Source organism: Saimiri boliviensis, chromosome 8, assembly GCF_048565385.1.
Source record: "Saimiri boliviensis isolate mSaiBol1 chromosome 8, mSaiBol1.pri, whole genome shotgun sequence".
NCBI lineage: Eukaryota > Metazoa > Chordata > Mammalia > Primates > Cebidae > Saimiri > Saimiri boliviensis.
The window spans coordinates 109,457,816-109,480,741 of record NC_133456.1 but is presented as its reverse complement, the minus strand read 5'-3'; the positions used below and the strand labels follow the sequence as shown (position 1 = coordinate 109,480,741).

At 41.7% G+C, this 22,926-nt stretch overlaps 1 protein-coding gene across 1 annotated transcript in view; it reads right to left on the bottom strand.

The window, feature by feature from the left end:
* UPF2 (UPF2 regulator of nonsense mediated mRNA decay) overlaps positions 1–22,926 on the bottom strand; it is a 132,081-nt gene that overhangs the window by 6,360 nt on the left and 102,795 nt on the right. The window contains exons 19-21 of the mRNA XM_003930615.4: positions 18,830–18,997; positions 7,421–7,562; positions 4,763–4,883 (exon numbers count right to left, since the gene is read on the bottom strand). Coding sequence (XP_003930664.1) covers positions 4,763–4,883; positions 7,421–7,562; positions 18,830–18,997 — 431 coding nt within the window. The remainder of the gene's footprint in view (positions 1–4,762; positions 4,884–7,420; positions 7,563–18,829; positions 18,998–22,926) is intronic.

Below are 22,926 nucleotides of genomic sequence, written 5' to 3'. Positions count from 1 at the left end.
CATTCACAATACTTTACAGAGTGCCATTCTTAAGACTAATGGACAAGTTAGGTTTTCTTTTTTAAGGTGCTATTTTAAGAAGAGATTTTTAAAACAGGTTGAGTGGCTAGCTCAAGAGCTGGGACTCTTACAAAAAAGAAAAAGAAAAACACAAGGAAGAACTAGGGAGCAGAACTGGAGTAAGAACGTTTATTAAATGACTAAGTGTAGATTGTCAAAAGTTCCTTTGTCCATTCGCCAAATATTTACTGAGCATCTACTAGGTGCCAGAGCTATAAAGGAGACAGAATGGAAACAACATGAGACTTAGTCTCTGCTCTTATCGCTGGTAATCTCATGGCGGGCAGAGATAAGCTAGGCAATGCTTAAGGAGGACAAGGTCTACAGAAATACCCTAAATCATGGCAGCAGACCTGCACTGACCTATGTCAGACTTGAGAACAAGGCAGGACCTGAAGGAGCAGGAGTTCTCCAGGGGGAAGAGCTGGAGACTGTTCCCTCCACCTCCCAGGTTCAAGCAATTCTCCTGCCTCTTCCACACAGAGGAGGCGGAAAGAACACAGAAGTAAAGGTCAGCTAGGCTGCAGCAGGGGAAGAAAGGCAGGAGATGAAGCTGGTTTAACCTATGTCCACCTGCACCACAGGGCCTTGCGAACCAAGCTGAGGAGTTTAGACTTTTTATCCTACAAGCCATGAGCAGCCATTGTAGGATTTTAAGCAGAAGGGCTCACATAGACATCAAATTTGTATTTTAGAAAGAACACTGGGTCTGTAGGGAGAGACTGAATTGGAAAGGGCTAAAGGGCTGAGAAAAGACAGAGAGGCGATGAGGAGGCTGAAGTAGCAACCGCAACCCAAGCAAGAGGCGATGGTGGCTTGACCCAGGGTCTTGGCTATGGGCAGAAAATAAAACAGGCAAGAGTAGGGGCCATTTGGGAGCAGAATGCAGAGGATTTGCTAATGAACTAGATCAGTGAATTGAGGGAGGAGGAGCCATCAATAATATAATTTCCTCTTCTGTTGTGGATAAGGGGGCGGACAGTGCTTCCTCTCCCTGCACTGGAGACCCCAGGGAAAAGGGGCTGGGGCAGTGGAATGGAGGCTTCCATCTCTGAGTCACAGGTGGGTGGGCAGTTAGAAATGAAAATGTGAGATCTGGGCTGGAGACCTGGATGGCAGCCAGGTCACTGGGAGGGATGATGCCTCCTCTGAGCATGCAGAAGGAGAAGAGGGCCCAGGCTGAGCCCAAGGAACACAGACATCCCTGGGCAGGGCGAGCGCAGAATGGAGCGGTGTCAGCAGCAGGAGCTGCAGTGGTCAAGAAGTAGGAAAAACCCTGAACCCAGCAGAATCACAGATGCCAAGGAAGGGTCCACTGGGAGAACAAGGAGGGCCCACAATGCAAAGTGCTGCTGAGATGAGGCTATCATGGCAGGTGGGGACGCCAGTGAAGGCAGAAGTTGCCTAGACCTGGGGACTGAGAAGGGGAGAGGAGTCAATAATGACCCTTCCTTTTCTAGCATGGCCAGCGGGGTGGGCAGTGCCTCCCACTGCCAGCTGTGAACTGGCAGGGACAAGGCACCCAAGTGAGAGCGAGAAAGGGCAAGTGTAGCCAATTCTTCCAAGGGAGAACTGGAGGGAAGAAGGAAAATAGAAAGTGAAGGAACTCTGAAAAGTGACTAACCCTTACAGCCAGGTAGGAAAGGCTTCCCTCTATGTTCACATGCACATCGATGACAGCACATATATGCCTACATGTCTCCTGTCTTGTCCTGAACAGACTCTCACCCAAGGTTTTTTAAACAGACAAATTAAGAGGGTGGAATAATCTTTTAAGTAGAAGAGGGTGGAATTATCTTTCAAGTACCTGTACGAGGCTTCCCTACTGGACCACAACCTGGTGGGTAAAGACCCTGTCTTGTACTTTGTCTTCCACTGTGCGGTCCTGAATGACTGTACAATAAGGGGGGTAAATCCTACTGGATACCCCTTATGTCATCCAATTCCAGAGTGAGTCTACAGAAACTACTCAGACACTACACTTGCAATATATGAACTGCAAAGGGATTGGGGATGAAAAAAATAACATGCTATTCAGAGATGTCAGGCTGTAATATGAACAGGTGAAGATGATGGAAAACATCAAGGTATTATGTTGATTGCAAAAGTAATTGTGGTTTTTGCTATTTTTTTGAGACAGAGTCTTGCTCTGTTACCAGGCTGGAGTGCAGTGGCTCACTGCAACCTCCACCTCCTGGGTTCAAGCAATTCTCCTGCCTCAGCCTCCCGAGTAGCTGGTACTACAGGTGCGCAACGTGCCCACCTAATTTTTGTATTTTTTAGTAGAAACGGTGTTTCACCATGTTGGCCAGGATGGTCTCAATATCTTGACCTTGTGATCCGCCCATCTCAGCCTCCCTAAGTGTTGGGATTACAGGCGTGAGCCACCATGCCCGGCCTGCTATTACTATTGGCAAAAACAGCAATTACTTTTGCATCAACCAAAATACAAATATTCTAATAGTTTTGGTCTCTGATGCTGAGACAGGAGCGAACAGATGTTATTAAGAACACTGTGGCATATGTTTAAAGCTACTCTAGGAAAATGTAAAACCAGGAAATGAACATTTTTCATTGCCTGTTAACCTAGTTAGTTTCTATATTTTAGCAGTAATAAAACAGGCTTAATTAAAGGCCTTTAATAAAGTTTGGATAATTAAAAATAACCCAATACCTTATGCCTAGTTAGATAGGTTTGTATACCATTTCCAACTTGGATTTTTTTTAAAAAAATTATACTCAACAGATGCTAAAGAACAGATCTCCAAACTGTCTTTAAAAGTCAGTTTTCTTTCTCTTTTTTTTATTTTTTGAGATGGAGTCTTGCTTTGTCACACAGGCTGGAGTGCAATGGTGTAATCTCAGCTCATGGCAACTTCCATCTCCCAGGTTCAAGCGATTCTCCTGCCTCAGCCTCCCAAAGTGCTGGGATTACAGGCGTGAGCCACCTCGCCTGGCCGACAAGTAAATTTACTAGATTAAAATTTGATTAGAGTTATCTAAGCAAATAGCTCTAAGACAAATGCCGCCAGAACACACAAATATGTTCAGCGAGTGAGTAAAAGACACAGGTTCTGCTGAATACATTTTCCCCATGATACTCTCCTGAACCACGTTCTAATTCTGCCATCCCCAGCACACTCTTCCTCTGTACCTGCTCCTCTGCTCCCAACAACAAAGTGACATCTTGGGCTGTTGTGGAGCCTCGGTGTAAACACTAATCCCCTAAGTGAGATCAGTAAGGGCAGAAGTCATTGTCACTTTAACCATTAGACAAAATTAGTTGAGGTGGGTGGACGACCTGAGGTCAGGATTTCCAGACCAGCCTGGACAACTTGGTGAAACCATGTCTCTACTAAAAATACAAAAATTAGCCGGGCGTGGTGGTACACGCCTGTAATGCCAACTACTCGGGAGGCTGAGATAGGAGAATCACTTAAACCTGAGAGGCGAAGGTTGCAGTGAGCTGAGATCACGCCACTGCACTCCAGCCTGGGTGACAGAGTGAGACCCAGTCTCAAAAAAAAGAAAAAAGAAAAAAACAAAATTAGTTGATGATGGCATGGTCTTTAGATCATACTCCAGAAAAACTTTAAATAACTTACCCTTAAAAAACATAACAAAGGTCTTATTAGGGAATACTTAACTTTCAAATTTATTAGAGTTTTAAATTATCTCACATTAAACAATTTAATTTTAAGTGGACTGGTGTGAATTTCATCAGGAAATTTTATAATTAAAAATACATGCCAAGTGCAGTGGCTCATGCCTGTAATCCCAACACTTTGGGAGGCTGAAGTGGGCATATCACCTGAGGTCAGGAGTTTGAGACCAGCCAAGCCAACATGGTAAAACCCTGTCTCTACTAAAAATATAAAAATTATCCGGATACAGTGGCATGCGCCTGCAGTCCCAGCTACTCGGGAGGTTGAGGCTGGAGAATCACTTGAACCTGGGAGGCAGAGGTTGTAGTGACCTGAGATCACACCACTGCACTTCAGCCTGGGTGACAGAGCAAGACTCCATCTTTAAAAATAAATAAATAGGAACAAACTCTATCTGCATGGTTAAAAGTCTAGCAAATAGATTTTTCGTTTTTGTAAACATCGATATTAACTCTGGCCTGAGAAATTCTAACACAAAGCCTATGATGTCTCTCTCTTGCTCATCTATAACTTCTCCCTCCTATTAAAATAAGGAAGAAAGAAGTCCACTCAGAGAGAATGAAAGCCAACATCTTGCTAAAACCAATGTCTTTGTAAGAACAGCCACATGGGTAAATCGCTTGAGCTCAGGAGTTCAAGACCAGCCTGCGCAACATGGCAAGACTCTGTCTCTACAAAAGACATAAAAATTAGCCAGGTGTGGTGGTGCATGCCTATAGTCCCAGCTACTCGGGAGGCTGAGATGGGAGGATCACTTGACCCATGGAGGGTGAGGCTGTAGTGAGCTGCAATTGTCCACTGCACTTCAGTCTGGGCAAGAACAGACCAAGACCTTGTCTCAAAAAATAATAAAAAAATACAGAACAACCATAACTATAGTATAAAGCAGGTTTTCTTCCCCTCAAGTATCTACAATTCAAAGACTTTTCTATTTTGCTAATAATTAGGGCTTTGCCAAAAACTATAATCCAGAATCTCTAATTTATTCTTATGGACATGATGAGAAACAGCTAAGGAAGGAGTAATGACTGCTGTACCTCCCACCAGTCTTAAAGATTAGATCTGCATTAGGTGCTCCCTTCGGATGTTGGTAGCGAGGCCGCCTTTCACGATTGGTGTTTGCTGGAGCTGGACGCTGTGCAAGAGACTGCAACATTTCTGTAATTAGGAACAGAAACGAAAATGCTGTTAACTCTTAGAAACGTATTCCTCCTACAGAGTGAATGAAATGTTGGGGAGATTTAAGTTTAATAGTCCTGCCAGGGAGCTGACTAAAGAAAAAATAGCCACTATACAGACTAAAATGATAAAAGAAATTTTGAAAAAGCATTTTCAAGAGATAAGACTGTAATGCCCAATGTTCCCTTTCCTGTGAATCTGGCCACCACACGGCTATCTTATGAGGTGATAAAACAGGCTAAGAGGCAGTGCAATGCAGTAGCTAAGAGCACAGTGTATAGAGCGAGACTACTGGTTAAAATCACAGCCTGTCACTTTCCAGCTGTGGGACTTTAGGTTCTATTTTCCTCAATGTAAAATTCAGATACTCTCAAAGAATAGTTATGAGGATTATACACTTTGCAAAAGTACATAAAACAGTGTCTGGCCAAAGAGTAAGCACTCAGTGTTAGCTATTATTATTAAGAATGTTGGGCCAGGTGTGGAGGCTCACGCCTGTAATCCCAGCACTTCGGGAGGCCAAGGCGGGCAGATCAGAAGGTCAGGAGTTCAAGACCAGCCTGGCCAATATGGCAAAACCCCATCTCTACTAAAAATACACAAAGTAGCCAGGTATGGTGGCGTATGCCTGTAGTTCCAGCTACTCTGGAGGATGAGGCAGGAGAACTGCTTGAACCAAGGAGCAGGAGGTGGCAGTGAACTGAGATTGTGCCACTGCACTCCAGCTTGAGTGAGTCTCCAAAAAAAAAAAAAAAATGTTGGAGCTGGGTGTGGTGGCTCACGTCTGTAACCCTACCACTTTTTTGGATCTCGCAACAAAGCGAGATACTTCTCCATAAAAAATTAAAAATTAGCCAGGTATGGTGGAACATGTCTGTAATCCTAGCTTGAGCCCAGGAGTTCAAGATGAGCCTGGGCAACACAGCAAGATCCCCTCTCTAAAAAAAATTAAAAATTAGCCAGATTTGCTTATATCCATTACTGGAAGTAAAAACAGAAAAAAAAAATTAGCCAGCTACGGTGGCACACGTCTGTAATCCCATCTACTTGAGGGGCTGAGGCAGAGGCAGCAGGATCACTTGAGCCCAGGAGTTTGAGGCTAAAGTAACTGTGCCACTGCCCTCCATCCAGCCATTCGTGACACAGAGCAAGACTCTCTCTTAAACAAAAACACTGCTGGGTATCAACTAGGCAAGAACATTCTACAAGTGAGATTAAAAGATTAAAAACCACGCATACTGATTTATACATACTCTTCTGCACAAACAGCAGTTTGTTCAGTACAGTGCTGTGTAAGCAATTATGTTATGGCTCTAAAATCTGCATACCACAGAAATACCAAAACACTAGCTTATGAAGTATTCAGGGACTCTATATGTAAGATTCCAATTAACCGAAAAATGCCGTGCATGTATACATAAAACTACATTCCTAATTTGAGTATTTCCTCAAATCTGAAGGAAGACAGGTTCCTCAAGACCAGGACTCCAAATAGACAAAAGGAGATAAATCCAGTCTTGTGCTGTGTGACCATGTCCCAGTCAATGAAGGAGCACCTATACAATGGTGGCCCCATCAGTTCATAGAGGCTAGACCATACAGCCTAAGTGTGTAGTAGGCTACACCATCTAGGTTTGTCAAGTACACTCGTGATGCTTGCACAATGATGAAATTACCTAATGACTTTTTTTTTTTTTTTTCAATTTTTATTTATTTATTTTTTTTCTCTTTTTTTTTTTTTTTTTTTTTTTTGAGACGGAGTTTTGCTCTTGTTACCCAGGCTGGAGTGCAATGGCGCCATCTCGGCTCACTGCAACCTCTGCCTCCTGGGTTAAGACAATTCTCCTGCCTCAGCCTCCTGAGTAGCTGGGATTACAGGCACACGCCACCCTGCCCAGCTAATTTTTTGTATTTTTAATAGAGACGGGGTTTCACCTTGTTGACCAGGATGGTCTCAATCTCTCGACCTTGTGATCCACCCGCCTCGGCCTCCCAAAGTGCTGGGATTACAGGCTTGAGCCACCGCGCCTGGCCTATTTATTTATTTTTTTAAGACGTGGGTTTCACCATGTTCGTCAAGCTGCTCTTGAACTCCTGACCTCAGGTGATCCACCCACCTCGGCCTCCCAAAGTGCTGGGATTACAGGCTTAAGCCACCATGTCCAGCCTCCAAATGACACATTTCTTAAAATGTATCCCTGTCATCAAGCAACACATACTGTTTGTTAAATTAATTTGTGTACAATTGGCTGGCAATGTGAAGCAATTAAAAACGGATTATCATCTTGCTTGCAAACACAGCTAGCAGTTTATAATCTAACTGAATTAGAGCAAAATATGGTGAAAATTATTGTTATTTTACAAATAAGGGAGAAAAAAATAAAGACAGTGGGATACAAAATGAATTTCTCAGCATAAATATGGAAAAATATGACATAAAGAGGTGAGACAAAGTAACAATTTTAATACTTAAAAGGCATAAAAAATTTCCAGTTCTTTTACAGATGACTTTATACCTTGATAATCTTCTTGTTCTTGCCGTTCATTGATATCTAGCGTGAGCTTTTTCATTCTCATCCTCTCTTCTTGTTCTGCCTGTTGCTGGTTCCAGTGATTTGCAGCAAGTTGAGAGGACATGGGTACATTAAGGATCTTAAACTGGAGAAAAATAACAAAGGATCACAAAGAGTTTGAGAAAATTGAGAGGAAGAAAAAAATCAGACTTCAAATAAAATAACAAGTAGAATTAAACATGTTAAAAATAAATAATGGATTTCCTTTACTATAAATCACTAGACAGTACCACCTAAGAACAGATACCACTATTACTCTAATAAGAGTCCAAGCCTATTATGAAGAGGGAAATTAAATAATAGCAATAGTCTGTAACTGCTGCAAAATAAAGTTTACAGTGTTGTGTTCAACATAAAACCTAATCCCCAGCTCTGCTTAAAATTAACAAACTCCCTGTAAAACCTGTCTCATCTATTCTCCCCACATTCTCAGCAAAGTTCCCAGGCATCTCAAGACTCCTGTTTTTCTTGCTGACCAGCTGCAAGGTCATAAGGCAAGATAACACCCAAAGAATGTACAATGCATTTCTCAAAATGCTGTATTTCAAATGTAATGTAAATCACAAGACCATGTTACAAATTTATTAACTTCGTTCTGGCTTCTGAAAAACGTGTTAGCTGCTACGTCATCCTGAACGTATAAAAAGTAGCCCATTTTCTTTGTCCTTTGCTCAGTTTTCCGATGTGAATCCACTGACCCGGTGCACTTAAATAAAATCCTCCTGTTTCACCCATTGGTCTCTCTGGTCTCCTAATATCTGCAACATTAAGCCTGGATAAGGGAAAAGCCACCAAGTCCAACCCCCCTAAAACAGATGTTCTGCTTCACCGCACCCTACGTTGAAGCACACATCTAACAGCCAGGGACAGCCTTTCAACCTGTAGACCTCCTTGTGTCTGGGTGACTGTTAGTACAGATCTAGTCCACCTTCGGCATTACTCGCTGTTCATACTTCTGAAGACAGCTATGATTGGAGGAGAGCGAAGCCACTGACCTAGTGAGATCTTGGTCTCGGTTATGGGGGAAAGTGAGTCCTTGTCTAGAAATGCTTTTATTTTTAGCAGGATGTTCCTGGTTCAAAGACTGCTCTTAGTAAACAAACCAAGATAGGATCCATGAACTTATGGGCCATGGCTCCGTGCAAAATGTTAAGTAAGCTAATTCGGTTTGTAACCTAAATTCCCTCTGCTGTGTGATGATCTGCATACCTCACTTAAGAGACCTCATCAGTTACTGTGAAGCAAAGGCACATCTGATGTGGAATGAAAGATGTAGGGAGCTGTGCCCAAGTCCCAGGCTTCTCTCAGCTTAATCTGTGCCTCCTGAATACTGGTATCTTTGAAACTCTCATTAAATCTGAACATTGCACAAGAACTCTGATTCATCGGAGTATGATTTGACAGTCTGATTCTTTACATTATCTCCAATGTCCTCTCTTGGTATTCTCTCTCAGGATGCATTCTAGTTAGTCAATGTTTTTCTTCAAATCTATCACCCAGAACACCAAACACACTAGGACAGATACACTAAGGTGCAAAATACTAAGTGCAGGTGACGGACTATCTACAAACACAACTAAATTTCATATTTAAAACAGCAGATAAATATCTCACATATCAAAATTAATATTAAGGTAATCCACTTAACTACCAGCCTGGCAAACCTTACCCGTTCCCCAATGACCTCAGCTTGAGACTCTGCTCTTAGTGATCTCAAGTACTGACTCCTTGCAACTATCATCTCCTTTTAAAGCTCAAAACATTTTTTGTGTTCTTGAGATAGGGTCTCACTGTCATTGAGGCTAAAGTGCAGTGGTGCAATCACGGCTCACTGTAGCCACCACCTCCTGTGCTCAAGCAATCCTCCACCTCGACCTCTTGTGTAGCTAAAACTACAGGTGTGTGCCACCATGCCTAGCTAATTTTCATTTTTTTGTAAGGCCTGGGTTCTTTTTTTTTTGATAAGGAGTGTCACTCTGTCACCAGTCTGGAGTGCAATGGCGTGACCCTTGGCTTACTGCAACTTCCACCTCCCAGGTTCAAGTGATTCTCCTGCCTCAGCCTCCTGAGTAGCTGGGATTACAGGCACCCACCACCTCACTGGATGGGGTTTCACAGTGTCAGCCAGACTGGTCTCAATCTCCTGATCTCATGACCCGCCCACCTCAGCCTCCCACTGTGACCGGCAGGCTTGAGTCTTACTATATTGTCCTGACTTCAAAACATTTTTTTTTTAAAGCAACTTTATTGGGATATACCTGACATACAATCAGTTGTACATATTTAAAACATAATTTGATAAGTTCTGCTATATGTGCTCACTTGAGAAAACCTCCCCACAGCTGGGCGCAGTGGCTCACACCTGTAATCCCAGCACGTTGGGAGGCTGAGGCAGGTGGATCACCTGACGTTAGGAGTTCAAGACCAGCCTGGCCAACATGGTGAAACCTCGTCTCTACTAAAAATACAAAATTAGCTGGATGTGGTGGTGCATGCCTGTAATCCCAGCTACTCAGGAGGCTGAGGCAGGAGAAATGCTGAACCTAGGAGATGGAGTTGTGGCGAACCGAGATCGAACCATTGCACTCCAGCCTGGACACTAAAAGTGAAACTTCATCTCAAAAAACAAAAACTTTAAAAAAAAAAAAAACAAAAAAAAAGAGAGAGAGAGAAAACCTCTCCACCACCAAGACAATGAGCACATCCATCACCTTCAAACTTTATAAGCAAGGCAACCATACCCAGGCAACCACCAATCTGCTCTCTGTCACTACTGATTAGTCTGCATTTTCTTTTAAGAAATGAGGTGTGTACTAGAGTACAGTGGTGTGACCACAGCTCACTGCAGCATCAGAACTCCGGGGCTCAAGTGATCCTCACATCTCAGCTTCCCAAGTAGCTGTAGTTACAGGCACACATCACCATACCTATATTCTTTTTAACAAATTTTTGGTAGGGGTAGGGTGGTAGGCTAGGGTAGGGAGGGTCTCACTTTGTTGCCCAGGTTGGTTTCAAACTCCTGAACAAGCAATCCTACTGCCTTGGCCTTCCAAAGTACTGGGATTATGGGTGTCAGCCACCATGCCCAGCCTGCATTTTCCTTTTCTTTTGTTTTAAAGAGATGCATCGCACTATGTTGCCCAGGCTGGCCTTGAAGTCCTGGTCTCAAGCAAACCTCCTGCCTTAGGCTCCTGGGTAGCTGGGACTATAGGTGAGTGCCAACATGCCTGGCTAGTCTGCATTTTCTAAATGTTCATATCTATCAGATCCTACAACATGCACTTTATTGTGTAGCTTCTTTTGTTTGGCATAATGATTTTCAGAGACATCCATGTTTTGTATGCATCAATACTTTGTTCCTTTTTATTGCAGAATTCTATTCCTTGGCATGAATATGCCACATATTCATTCACCTGTTAGAAACATTTGGGCTGTTTCTACTTTTGGGTTATTTCACATACAATTCTATATTCATGCACAAATCTCTGGATGAATGCTTGTCTTAATCTCGTGTGTGTGTGTGTGTGACAGAGTTTCACTCTTGTTGCCCAGCCTGGAGGTCAATGGTGTGATCTTGGCTCACCACAACCTGTGCCTCCTGAGTTCAAGTGATTCTCCTGCCTCAACCTCCCCAGTAACTGGGATTACAGGCACACACCACCATGCCCGGCTAATTTTTATATTTTTAGTAGAGACGAGGTTTCACCATGTTGGTCAGGTTGGTCTTTAACTCCTGACCTCGTGATCCGCCTGCCCCGGCCTCCCAAAGTGCTGGGCTTACAGGTTTGAGCCACCGCCCCTGGCCTTGTCTTAATCTCTTAAGTGAAAAACGCTAGGAATAAAATAGCTAGAAATAATCTGTTTTTGTTTTGTTTTGTTTTGTTTTTTTAACCTTCTAACACATATCCTCACTGAATATGGTGTTTTACTTTTTAAGAAACTGCCAAAGTGGTTATACCATTTCTTACTATTTTTTTTTTTTAATGGAGTCTTTAAAATTCTGTCGCCCAGGCTGGAGTGCAGTGGCACAACCTCAGCTCATTGCAACTTCTGCCTCCCAGTTCAAGCGATTCTCCTGTCTTAGCCTTCCGAGTGGCCAGGATTACAGGTGCAGTCTAGTCTTGAACTCCTGACCTCAGGCGATCCACCTCCTCAGCCTCCCAAAGTGCGAGGATTATAGGCATGAGCCACAGCGCCCAGCCCCATTTCTTTTCTTTCTTTCTTTTTTGAGAGAGTCTTGCTCTGTCACCCAGGCTGGAGTGCAGTGGCCCAATCTTGGCTCACCACAACCTCTGCTTCCCGGGTTCAAGCGATTCTCTTGCCTCAGCCTCCTAAGTAGCTGGAATTACAGGCACACGCCACCACGTCCAGCTAATTTTTGTATTTTTAGTAGAGACGGGGTTTCACCATGTTGGTCAGGCTGGTCTCAAATTCCTGACCTCATGATCCACCCACCTCGGCCTCCCAAAGTGCTGGGAATCCAGGTGTAAACCACTGTGCTCAGCCCGGCCCCATTTCATATTATGATAGCAGAGTATGAGAGTTACAGTTCTTTCACATCGCAGGTAAAAAATTGGTATGGTCATTTTTTAATTTTAGCCATTCTAATGAGCATATACTGCTATTTTGTTTGTTGTTGTTGTTGTTTTTTTTTTTCATTTTCCTAACTAAATCGATCTGTCTTAAAACTCAATCTAGAATTACGCTAAAGGTTGACATCAAGTTTATTGGACTATCTAGTTTTCAGCATGTATTTTTTGCTTGCTTTTGCAAAAGGCATATTGGCCCATCATGAATCTTCTGTTCCGTTCAGTAGGACTTTTCTAAGTTTAATGACAACTCATTTACGATTACATATAATTTCAGTCCTAAAGGATATAATTTATGCCTAATTGGATCTCATTTAAAGTAGATAATCTCTCTCATTTATTACAATTTCTTTCTTTTTGGGGGGAAGGGCAGGGTCTCGCTGTGTTACCCAGGCTGGAGTGCAATGGTCCCATCTAGGCTCACTGTAGCCTCAATCTCCTGGGTTCAAGCAATCCTCCCGAGTAGTTAGGATTACAGGCACACACCACCATGCCCAAGTAATTCTTGTATTTTTATTAGAGACTGGGTTTCATCATGTTGCCTGGGCTGATCTCAAATTTCTGAGCTCAAATGATCCACCTGCCTTGGCTTCCCAAAGTGTGAAGATTACAGGCGTGAGTCAACTGTGCCTGGTCAAACAATCTCTTTTTATTATTTTATTTTTGTGGGCATGTGATAGTGCATATTTATGGGGTACATAAGGTATTTCGATACAGGCAGACAATGTGTAATAAGATAATCCCTTTCAACATTACTTATCATTTCGGATAGTTGATAAAAGGTACTGAGAACAAATTTGTTTTTGCCTGTTTGTTTACATGTTTTCCGTATCTCTGCAAGCACTGGGACCACCCTTCTTTGTCCTTATGCTCTAAAGAGAGCCTTTTAAAAAAGCACCTCCTGGGTCCCAGCGAGGTGGCTCACACCTGTACTCCCAGCACTTTGAGAGGCCAAGCTGGGTGGATGACCTGAGGACAGGAGTTCAAGAGCAGCCTGGCCAACAGGGTGAAACCTCATCTCTACTGAAAACACAAAAATTAGCTGGATGTGGTGGTGCATGCCTGTAATCCAGCTACTTGGGAGTCTGAGGCAGGAGAATCGCTTGAGCCTGGGAGGTGGAGGTTGCAGTGAGCCAAGATCACACTACTGCATTCCAGCCTGGGTGACAGCTGAGTGAGACTGTCTCAAAAAAAAAAAAAAAAAAAAAAAAAAAAAAAAAAAAAAAAAAAAAAAAAAAAAAAAAAAGAAAAGAAAAAAGAAAGAAAAAGAAATATGAAACATCAATTAGGCTTTGAGAATGACAGCTAAATTTTAAGACATTTTCTGTTCCAAATACCAAATAAGATGTCTTATTAGAGATGGCAAGGGTGAAAGGGTGAACAGACATGGAAGTCTGAATTTCTTCATGTAAATTATAGACTCTAGCATTTTAACCCTCTTAATCAGTTGGCTGGCTTTCCTCTCATGGCTGTACTAAATGGTCCTAAACACTTATGAATTATGCAAATACAGAGGGATTGGTAGAATACTGTTTTAAAAAACAGCCAGGCAAAGAAGCCCAATAAAAAAATGTAGATAGGTGGGGCATGGTGGCCTCCTGGCACTTTGAAGAGGCCAAGGCAGGAGGATCACCTGAGGTCAGGAGTTTGAGACTAGAGACCAGCCTGGTCAACATAGTGAAATCCTGACTCTACTAAAAATACAAAAATTAGCTGCATATGGTGGCAGGTGTTTGCAGTCCCAGCTACTCAGAGGCTGAGTGAGGTAGGAGAATTACTTAAACCCGGGAGGTAGAGTTTGCAATGAGCCAAGATTGTACCACTGTACTCCAGCCTGGGCAACACAGCGAGACTCTGACTCAATCCAAAAAAAAAAAAAAAAAAAGTAGATAATTTCTTAATCATCATGAAACTGGAAGTTGCAACTCTAATGGCCAATTTACCCCCTTTTTTGGTTCCTGATGATAAAATTTGAAATTTCCGTCATAATCCACTAATAATAAGCCTAATGCTGATGGTACTAAATCATACTAATTAAACAGTAAAAAACATTGTAAAGAAAATTTCACAATAAATGTGATCAGAAAGGTAAAAAATATAGAATATATTCTATAGGTAAAAAAAGAATATATTCTTATTCATTTATAATATTAGCAATTTCTTCTAAAAGGAAACAATTATAAATAAAAGATAAACAAAAACACATTTTATAAACTCTGAGACAAGTTTTACAAAAGGAAAAGTTCTCGAGTATTATGTGCTTAAAAAGAACATAAAAGAGACAGTAATGAACACAGGGAAATGAAGAGACAAATGTAGGGATGCCACCTTTGCCTACTGCCTTCACTGAAGAGCTACTGATGTACTATTATAAGAGAGATGCTACTTTATAGCAATTTAGATGATAAAAATATTAAAGTCACTCAAACTAAATTTCCTGAACATATTAGCAATGAAGGTGATTTAGCTTATATTTTGCAGCTACTCCATGACTAGCTAAAATTTAAAAAATATATAATCTCAAGTTACTATGACATAAGTATCACTCTAGTCAAAATATAACAAATCATAACTTGTTATGTAAATATTAATTGCAAAAAAGGTTTGCTTGCCAGTATTAAACTATATTATGCATTTATTTAAAATAATAAAAAAGGTTTTCAAAACATTTTATAACATTTGTATTACATTAAAACTTGTTTTATTTGAATTCATTATTCTAGTTCACAAATATTTAAATCTAGAAAGGAATAAATTACCAAAAGCATTATCTTTTTCTTTCTCTGCAACTACTCACTTCATTGGTGCAATATATTTTCCCCTAATGACTACAAGACCAGAAAGTTATTTCTGAGTACAAATTTGATGCACAAAGAGATCTTTCACTTAAAAACTAAATATTCCTATAAGGCAACACATTTCACATTTGTAGAAAAAACTGTTTCACCAGAAGGGCCAACACCCAAAAGCCAAATAAAGAAATAAAAATCAGAACAAAATATACTTTCTTTTTCAGACCATAACATACCACTGATATTTCCTCAAATAATGTTCCAAAAACCGAACATTTTCCAAAATTCCAAATAAAGTTTAGAAGCGCTGAAACTTTACTTAATAACCAAGTACTTGGAGTTCTCATTTCATGCCTGCTAATATTTTTAAAATTTAATAACAATATATTCTTAAAAATTAAACTAAATGTTACATTTTAAGAAACAAGGACTTCAAATTCATTTACATAAAATTACATAAGCTACATGGTTTATAATCTACCTACTGTGAACCAAAAATATTCCTTCTAAAATATACAAAGTCTTATTTTGATCCATACATTTTGGAATTCCAGACTGTTGAAGTACTTATTTTCCAAAGCCCATGAATTTTTTAAGTAGGCTTTGATTAATTTATTTCCAATGCCTACTTGTTCTATATGGGCCAGATGGGGTGCAGAGTTCACAAAGGTAATAATGAATATTCATGTACTTCATGAAAGGGAGGAAGAGAAAACCTGATTATTTACTGTTGTGCAATCTGACCTTCAAAGAGAGAGATTCTGAAACTTTCTTTTAGTTAACAAAAATCATGGTCCTAGTGTGTCGATGGAATATCATTATCTAGCAGTTGCACAGAAACAGGGACCAAGGTGTATCTAACTGAAGCTGCCACGTGCTGCCCTTCACAATTCAATGGACAGATCTGCAATGGCTGTGTCCATGTGTGCATGCCTTACAACTTGATGGCCTGATTACCTTTGGAAACTTTGCCAAGAAAAGCCGGTGATGGGGGGGATGGAGGAGGAACCTAAGAGCTTTTAAAGAAAAAGAGAATGAAGGAGATCTAAAACGTGGTAACTGCAACAGAAAAGTTTAGTTCAGAGAACTAAGTAGTCCCTCGAAAAGCAAAAATGCTGGGATTTGTGAATCTCGGCAACAGTGGTGAATTAACATTTCCAGGTGCTCTGAGGGCAGCAGTCTTAGCAAAGATCTCACTCAGTACAATGCCAAATTTGGGGCCTCATTTTTTTTTTTTTTTTTTTTTTTTGAGATGGAGTTTCGCTCTTGTTACCCAGGCTGGAGTGCAATGGCGTGATCTTGGCTCACTGCAACCTCTGCCTCCTGGGTTCAGGCAATTCTCCTGCCTCAGCCTCCTGAGTAGCTGGGATTACAGGCATGCACCACTATGCCCAGCTGATTTTTTTTTGTATTTTTAGTAGAGACGGGGTTTCACCATGTTGACCAGGATGGTCTCGATCTCTTGACCTCGTGATCCACCTGCCTCGGACTCTCAAAGTGCTGGGATTACAGGCTTGAGCCACGGCGCCCGGCCCAGGGCCTCATTTTTTAAAAAGCTCTCATTTTTACCACAGATAACCCTGGTCAAAGAAGGGGAGAGGTATGGCTTTCCTAAAAGCACCATGAAGCCTGGCTGGAGCCTGGGCTTGAGGCAAGGCCCACCGATGGCAGTGTCTGAGGAAGATTCAGCAATGCTCTGAACCCACCAAGGTTAACTCTCAATAATGAGTCTTGGCCAGCCCCACACTCCAGGATTCTTTTTTTTTTTTTTTTTTTTTTTGAGATGGAGTCTCACTCTTTGGCCCAGGCTGGAGTACAGTGGCAGGATCTCAGCTCACTGCAACCTCCGCCTCCCGGGTTCAAGCGATTCTCCTGGCTCAGCCTCCTGAGTAGCTGGGATTACAGGCATGTGCCACCATGCCCAGCTAATTTTTGTATTTTTAGTAGAGACGGGGTTTCACCATGTTGGTCAGGCTCGTCTCCAACTCTTGACTTCATGATCCGCCTGCCTCGGCCTCCCAAAGTGCTGAGATTACATACGTGAGCCACCACGCCCAGCCACACGCCCCGATTCTAATTGGTATATCGGTGGTATCACTGCAGCAAAAAGTGTTATACTGCACAATTTTGATCTCAGTGTAAAGGAGAAGCTGCCTGACAAAAGCAGGGGTAAAATTTAGGCATCATCTGTTTGAGATTGTTCTAGTGGGGAGAACATCTCAGATGCAACTTACTGTGGAGTTTTCCTTGATCATCCTAACTAGGTGGCAGCCTCCCTCTCCTTGTGCCTCCCCATCCCTGTCTCTTTCTATGGTCTTAACTTGCTTTATCCTCCTTGGTAGCCATTCCCCCAACGTGACTTGGTGTACTTCTCATATGCCTCCCAACACCAGAATGAAAGCTCCCAAGAGAGGGGGGACTTTGGGTAACTGCTGCTATGTTCTGCACACAGAAGCACCTAGCGTGAAGCAGGCAAATAATAAATGTTAGTTAAATGACTGTGTAAATGAATGTGCGAGCCTGGTATTGGACTTGTCTAAGGTAACTGTGGCAGCTACAACAAAATCTAACATTCTATTAATTCTAAGATGCACTATTATTTTACTTATCACTAACGCAGAAAGAAATGCTATCAATTATCACAGGATTCCATGGACTCTAAGAATCGACGTGAGCTCGGAAATGTTAAAATGTAAAAAACAATTACAAAATTGACCTAAATACATCTAAAGGAGTATCTGAGAGCCTATATTCTCTTCATACCATGTCTCACTATCTGCAAATATGTGCATTTGTCTCTCTCCCTCTCAGTAGGAGATAAGTTCCATGAGGGCAGGATGTTTTCCTGTTTATCACTGTAGCCTCAGGACCTGGAATAGAATAGTACCTGGCACATAGTAGCTGCTCAGTAAGTATATAACAAATCAACTATGAATCCCTAAAGTAACAGCTTGGTAGAGGGGGAAACGGTTTTGAGGGACCATCTTGTATGAAGGGGAAAGAGCAAACAACAAAAATGGAGAGGGATATGAAGAAGGGTTGGTGTCATTTTCAAGTGATGGTATCTGAGCCCCCTCCTGGGCTGTGTCAGTCACTATCCTTCTTTCCTTCCCTATCTGGTGCTTGCTGGTGGAACCTTTGTGCTAGAAGTCAAGATACTTATATATTCTTACAAATATGTATGATTTAAAACATATAAGGGGCCGGGTGAAGTAGCTCACGCCTGTAATCCCAACAGTTTGGGAGGCCGAGGTGGGCAGATCACCTAAGGCTAGGGTTTGAGACCAGCCTAGCCGACATGGTGAAACCACGTCTCTATTAAAAATACAAAACTAGGCTGGGCACAGTGGCTTTCGCCTGTAATCACAGCACTTTGGGAGGCTGAGGGGGGCAGACCATGAGGTCAAGAAATCAAGACCATACTAGCCAACATGGTGAAACATCATCTCTGCTAAAAATACAAAACTTAGCTGGGTGTGGTGGTGAGCACCTGCAGTCCCAGCTACTTGGGAGGCTGAGACAAGAGAATCCTTGAACCCGGAGGCAGAGGTTGCAGTGAGCCAAGATCTTGCCACTGCACTCCAGCCTGGCGACAAAGCAAGACTCTGTCTCAAAGAAAAAAAAAAACAAAAAAACAAAAACAAAAATTAGCTGGGTGGTGATGTGTGCCTGTAATCACAGCTACTCCAGAGGCTGCGGTGAGAGAATTGTTTGAGGCAGAGGCTGCAGTGAGCCAAGATCCTGCCACGGCACTCCAGCCTGGCCAACAACGTGAGACTCCATCTCAAAAAACAAAACAAACACCATATAAGAGATAAAATTATTCTACCACTGAATGCTTTAAAACTGTCCAACCCTTACCCTCTTGTAGGTCAAAAAGAATTTAGAACCTATAAAGCAAAGTTGCTCCTTAAACTGGGTAACTCACAATCAGCTATAAATACAGGACCAGGGTGGGCAGTTAATCTTACCTGCTGTTTATTGCCTTTTCTTGTTAACATGACAAATGGCATCGTGTCTGCAGACTCGGCCTCTCCTTCCCCACCTCCCAGTGGGGGCCCTTTCCTCAGTTGGCTTTTGAGATGCAAAGGAATGGCAACATCAAGTTGGTGTACTTTAACAGATTCACCACTTCGTTGCTAAAAGAAATTAAAAGGGACATAATAAATACCCCAAGATACATATATATATGGATATGTGTCAATAAAAATACAAACTCATTCAATGCTGTATTTCTTAAAACACAACAGTCATAAGAGCCATTAACAGTCAACAATCACAACCACCATAATACTCCTTCTGAAACATGGATAAACCCAATTATTTCTCCCCTCCACCTAACACCTCTGCCTATAACACGGAAGGAACTGTGGGACTTGGCTTCTATTGATGGCTCCAGCCTCTTCCAAGCACACAGTGCTGCGGGTTCTACCGAATTCCCCTGTTCCTCAAACACACTACTTCCTTCTATTCATCCTCCTAGACCACATCTTCCTTTGTAATCACCAGGCAGGGTAGGCTCATCACTGCATCCCTTTCTCCAGGGCTCCCCAGCAGGGTGTCACCCACAGCAGGTGTTCATGAAGTGCTGAAGAATGAATGAAATCTATGACCATTTGATTAATTCCTTGGTTGGTAATATCAATTATTTTTAACACAGACATTGAACTTTCCAATCAATTAATTCAATGAACCTTCACTGAAGACTTGCCATGTGTTACAGGCTTGGAGACAGTAATGGTAAAAATACTTGGCCTCTACCCTCAAAGAGCTCATGAACTTGTTAAGACAGATATAGCAACAATGATGATGACCACCTCACAGGTGTATATCACCTATGGAGGAGACGAAGTGACTACCTGTGCCTGGCTGGGAGTGGCTGCGTGCCTTGCACGAAAGGCTGAAAAGAAATGGCACATTTAAGAATGTGAAAGACTTCATCCGACTTCTTCCAAGCAGATGGTAAAAGAGCAGTTTGAGTGATGCAGAGGAAATCGAGGCAGGGGAAGAACAGGTGCAAAAGCAAGGACGTGAACTGGCAGGGTGCACTTAGGGAGCTGAAAACATGGGACTGATTAATGAGTAGCAAAGAGAAACGAGCTGAATGTTCCTCAAAGCTAGGGAGGGAATGCTGAAAGGCCCTAAAAGTCTTGGAAACTGCTCTACCACCATTTAAACAGTCTTCTGATACAGGCCCCACAGATTCAAGAGGCTTGCAAATCAAGCAAAATCGTATTTTATTGTTTGTTTTTTAAGCTTCAATTTATCAGAATCTGCTTGAAGTCTTCCCAGGTTCATAAGATTTAAAAAGACTTTCTACTTAAAAATTCAAAAGGGGCATGATAGACAAATATTGATTTCTCTTCCTGATTATAAAATTAATATTTTCTCTTCATAAAATATTTAAATACAAAAACGTGTTAGTAAGTATGTCCACACTACTCCTCCAGATACTTCCCTGTGCCCCAACCCCAAGATGCAACAACTATGAACAATGGGAGTATGAGCTTCTGGATTTTTTCTCGCATATACTAACATACACATATAAACACAAGCAACCACTATGCATATTGTTATATACTCAACATACGTATTTTTCCTTCTGTTTAATCTCATTTCTTGGGCAACTTTCTCTTGAGTATATACAGTACTAATTACATTGATATGCCCTTATTATTTAATTGATTCTCTATTGACAGACAATCCAGACTCTTTTTTTTTGAGATGGAGTTTCGCTCTTGTTACCCAGGCTGGAGTGCAATGGCACAATTTCGGCTCACTGCAACCTCCGCCTCCTGGGTTCAGGCAATTCTCCTGCCTCAGCCTCCTGAGTAGCTGGGATTACAGGCACATATCACCATGCCCAGCTAATTTTTTGTATTTTTAGTAGAGACGGGGTTTCACCATGTTGACCAGGATGGTCTCGATATCTTGATCTCATGATCCACCCGCCTCGACCTCCCAAAGTGCTGGGATTACAGGCGTGAGCCACTGCGCCCGGCCAGACTCTTTCTTTTTTTTTTTTTTTTTTTTTTTGAGATGGAGTTTCGCTCTTGTTACCCAGGCTGGAGTGCAATGGCGCAATCTCGGCTCACCGCAACCTCTGCCTCCTGGGCTCAGGCAATTCTCCTGCCTCAGCCTCCTAAGTAGCTGGGATTATAGGCACGCGCCACCACGCCCAGCTAGTTTTTTGTATTTTTAGTAGAGACGGGGTTTCACCATGTTGACCAGGATGGTCTCGATCTCTCGACCTCGTGATTCACCCGCCTCGGCCTCCCAAAGTGCTGGGATTACAGGCTTGAGCCACCGCGCCCGGCTCAGACTCTTTTTTTTAATGCTCCTTCCCACACACGGAAGGACTTTCTTTCCTACCACAAACAATGTGACATCTTTATATATTTAGCTTTATAAAGAGAATTACTAACTAGGGGTAGATTTTTAGATCAACTGGCAAGCCCATTTGATAGGTTTACTGAATTTCTCTCCAAAAAACCTGGACAGATTGACATTTGCAAATACCTTTGCTGAAACAAAACCACAATGGGTATTATGACTTTGTAAATCTCAGTATCTGATGGTCTGATAAATGAAAAGGTTCATCTTAATTTGCATATTATTTTATTACTCATGAGCTTGGGCATAATTTTGCCATTACCTTTCACACAATTTAAAAAAAAAACTAGGTCATTCACAGTTTCTCATTGGTTTGCTATAGAAGTATTAGCCCTTTGTGTAGACTATAAATATTTTCTTCCCGGCCTGTCATTTCTTCAAGTTTCTTATAGCATCCTGTGCTAGAAGGCAACACAGTAAAATGGTTGAGAACAGACTCCACCACTTCCTAGTCACGTGATTGTAAGCCAGTTTCCTGTCTTTCCAAGCCTCTTGTTTCTTTAGCTATAGCAAAAGAATGCTAACAGTGTCTGACACTACTGTGCAGAGAATAGATGTAAAGCGCTTTATGCAGGGCCTAACAGCCTTCAAAATTATTGAAGTGTCTGATAGATTTGCAATTAATTCCGGTATGGAAATAAAACAAAGTCTGCTTTATTTTTGTTTATTGCCTGTGTTCCCTTAACTGACTTGCAAATGCTATCTTCATCATATTATTAAACTGTCATATTTTGGGTCTATTTTGGATTCTTCTCTGTCTCATTCATCTATTCCTGTATCAAACTATTATTGTCAGTTTAAAATGTTTTTATATCTTGTAGAGCATTTCACTCATTTCCCAGAAATCTGTTAGCTCTTTTGCCTATTCTTACAGATGTTTTCAGAAATAATTTTAAATTCATTCTGCATTGATCTCCCTGCTCTTCTCTTTCCCATGCAAAAACAAAACAAAACATCTTCCTGGTATGATATAATTAGGATTACACAAAGTTTAAGGGCTTAATTTATGAAGAATTAGTACCTCTAGGATACTGCATCTTCCTATGACAATTTCCTCAAAACAAAGAGACTGTATGGTTGTTCAGTATTTTGATAATGCTTAAAAACTAGGGCCCAATATAGGATTAAATTTTTCTCCAGCATAAGAAGCACATCTGCAAAAATGTGAATCCAAACTTCCCTCCTCCTTGATTACATCTTCCCATCCTTCCAGCTTGCTTCTTCAAAGAACTGTCAATAAGCAAAAATTATTGGACCATATCAAAATCTTAAGTTCCTTTGACTTCAACAGCTTTTCTACCTTATTTCTAAATGTGAGGATTCTTCAGGTCTCAATCCTGACCCTGCTTCTTCTCTTCTCTCTCCACACTTTACACCAGGGATGACTCACTTGTTCCCACGCTTTAAATACACTCTACCAATCACATTTATGTTTTCACTCCACATATCCCTCTAATCTCCATTTTGACATTTCCATTTTGACATCTCACAGGCTTCTCAAACATAACGTGGCCAAAGGGGAACTTTTGCTCATTGGTCCCTTGTTTCCTGTCCCAGAGATTAGCCAGTGGCCCAATCTGGAAAACCAACTGTCATCTTTGACCCCTCACCCCCTACACACCCATATCCAATCCAGCACCAGATAAGCCAGGTCGTTCTATCACCTACATAGCTC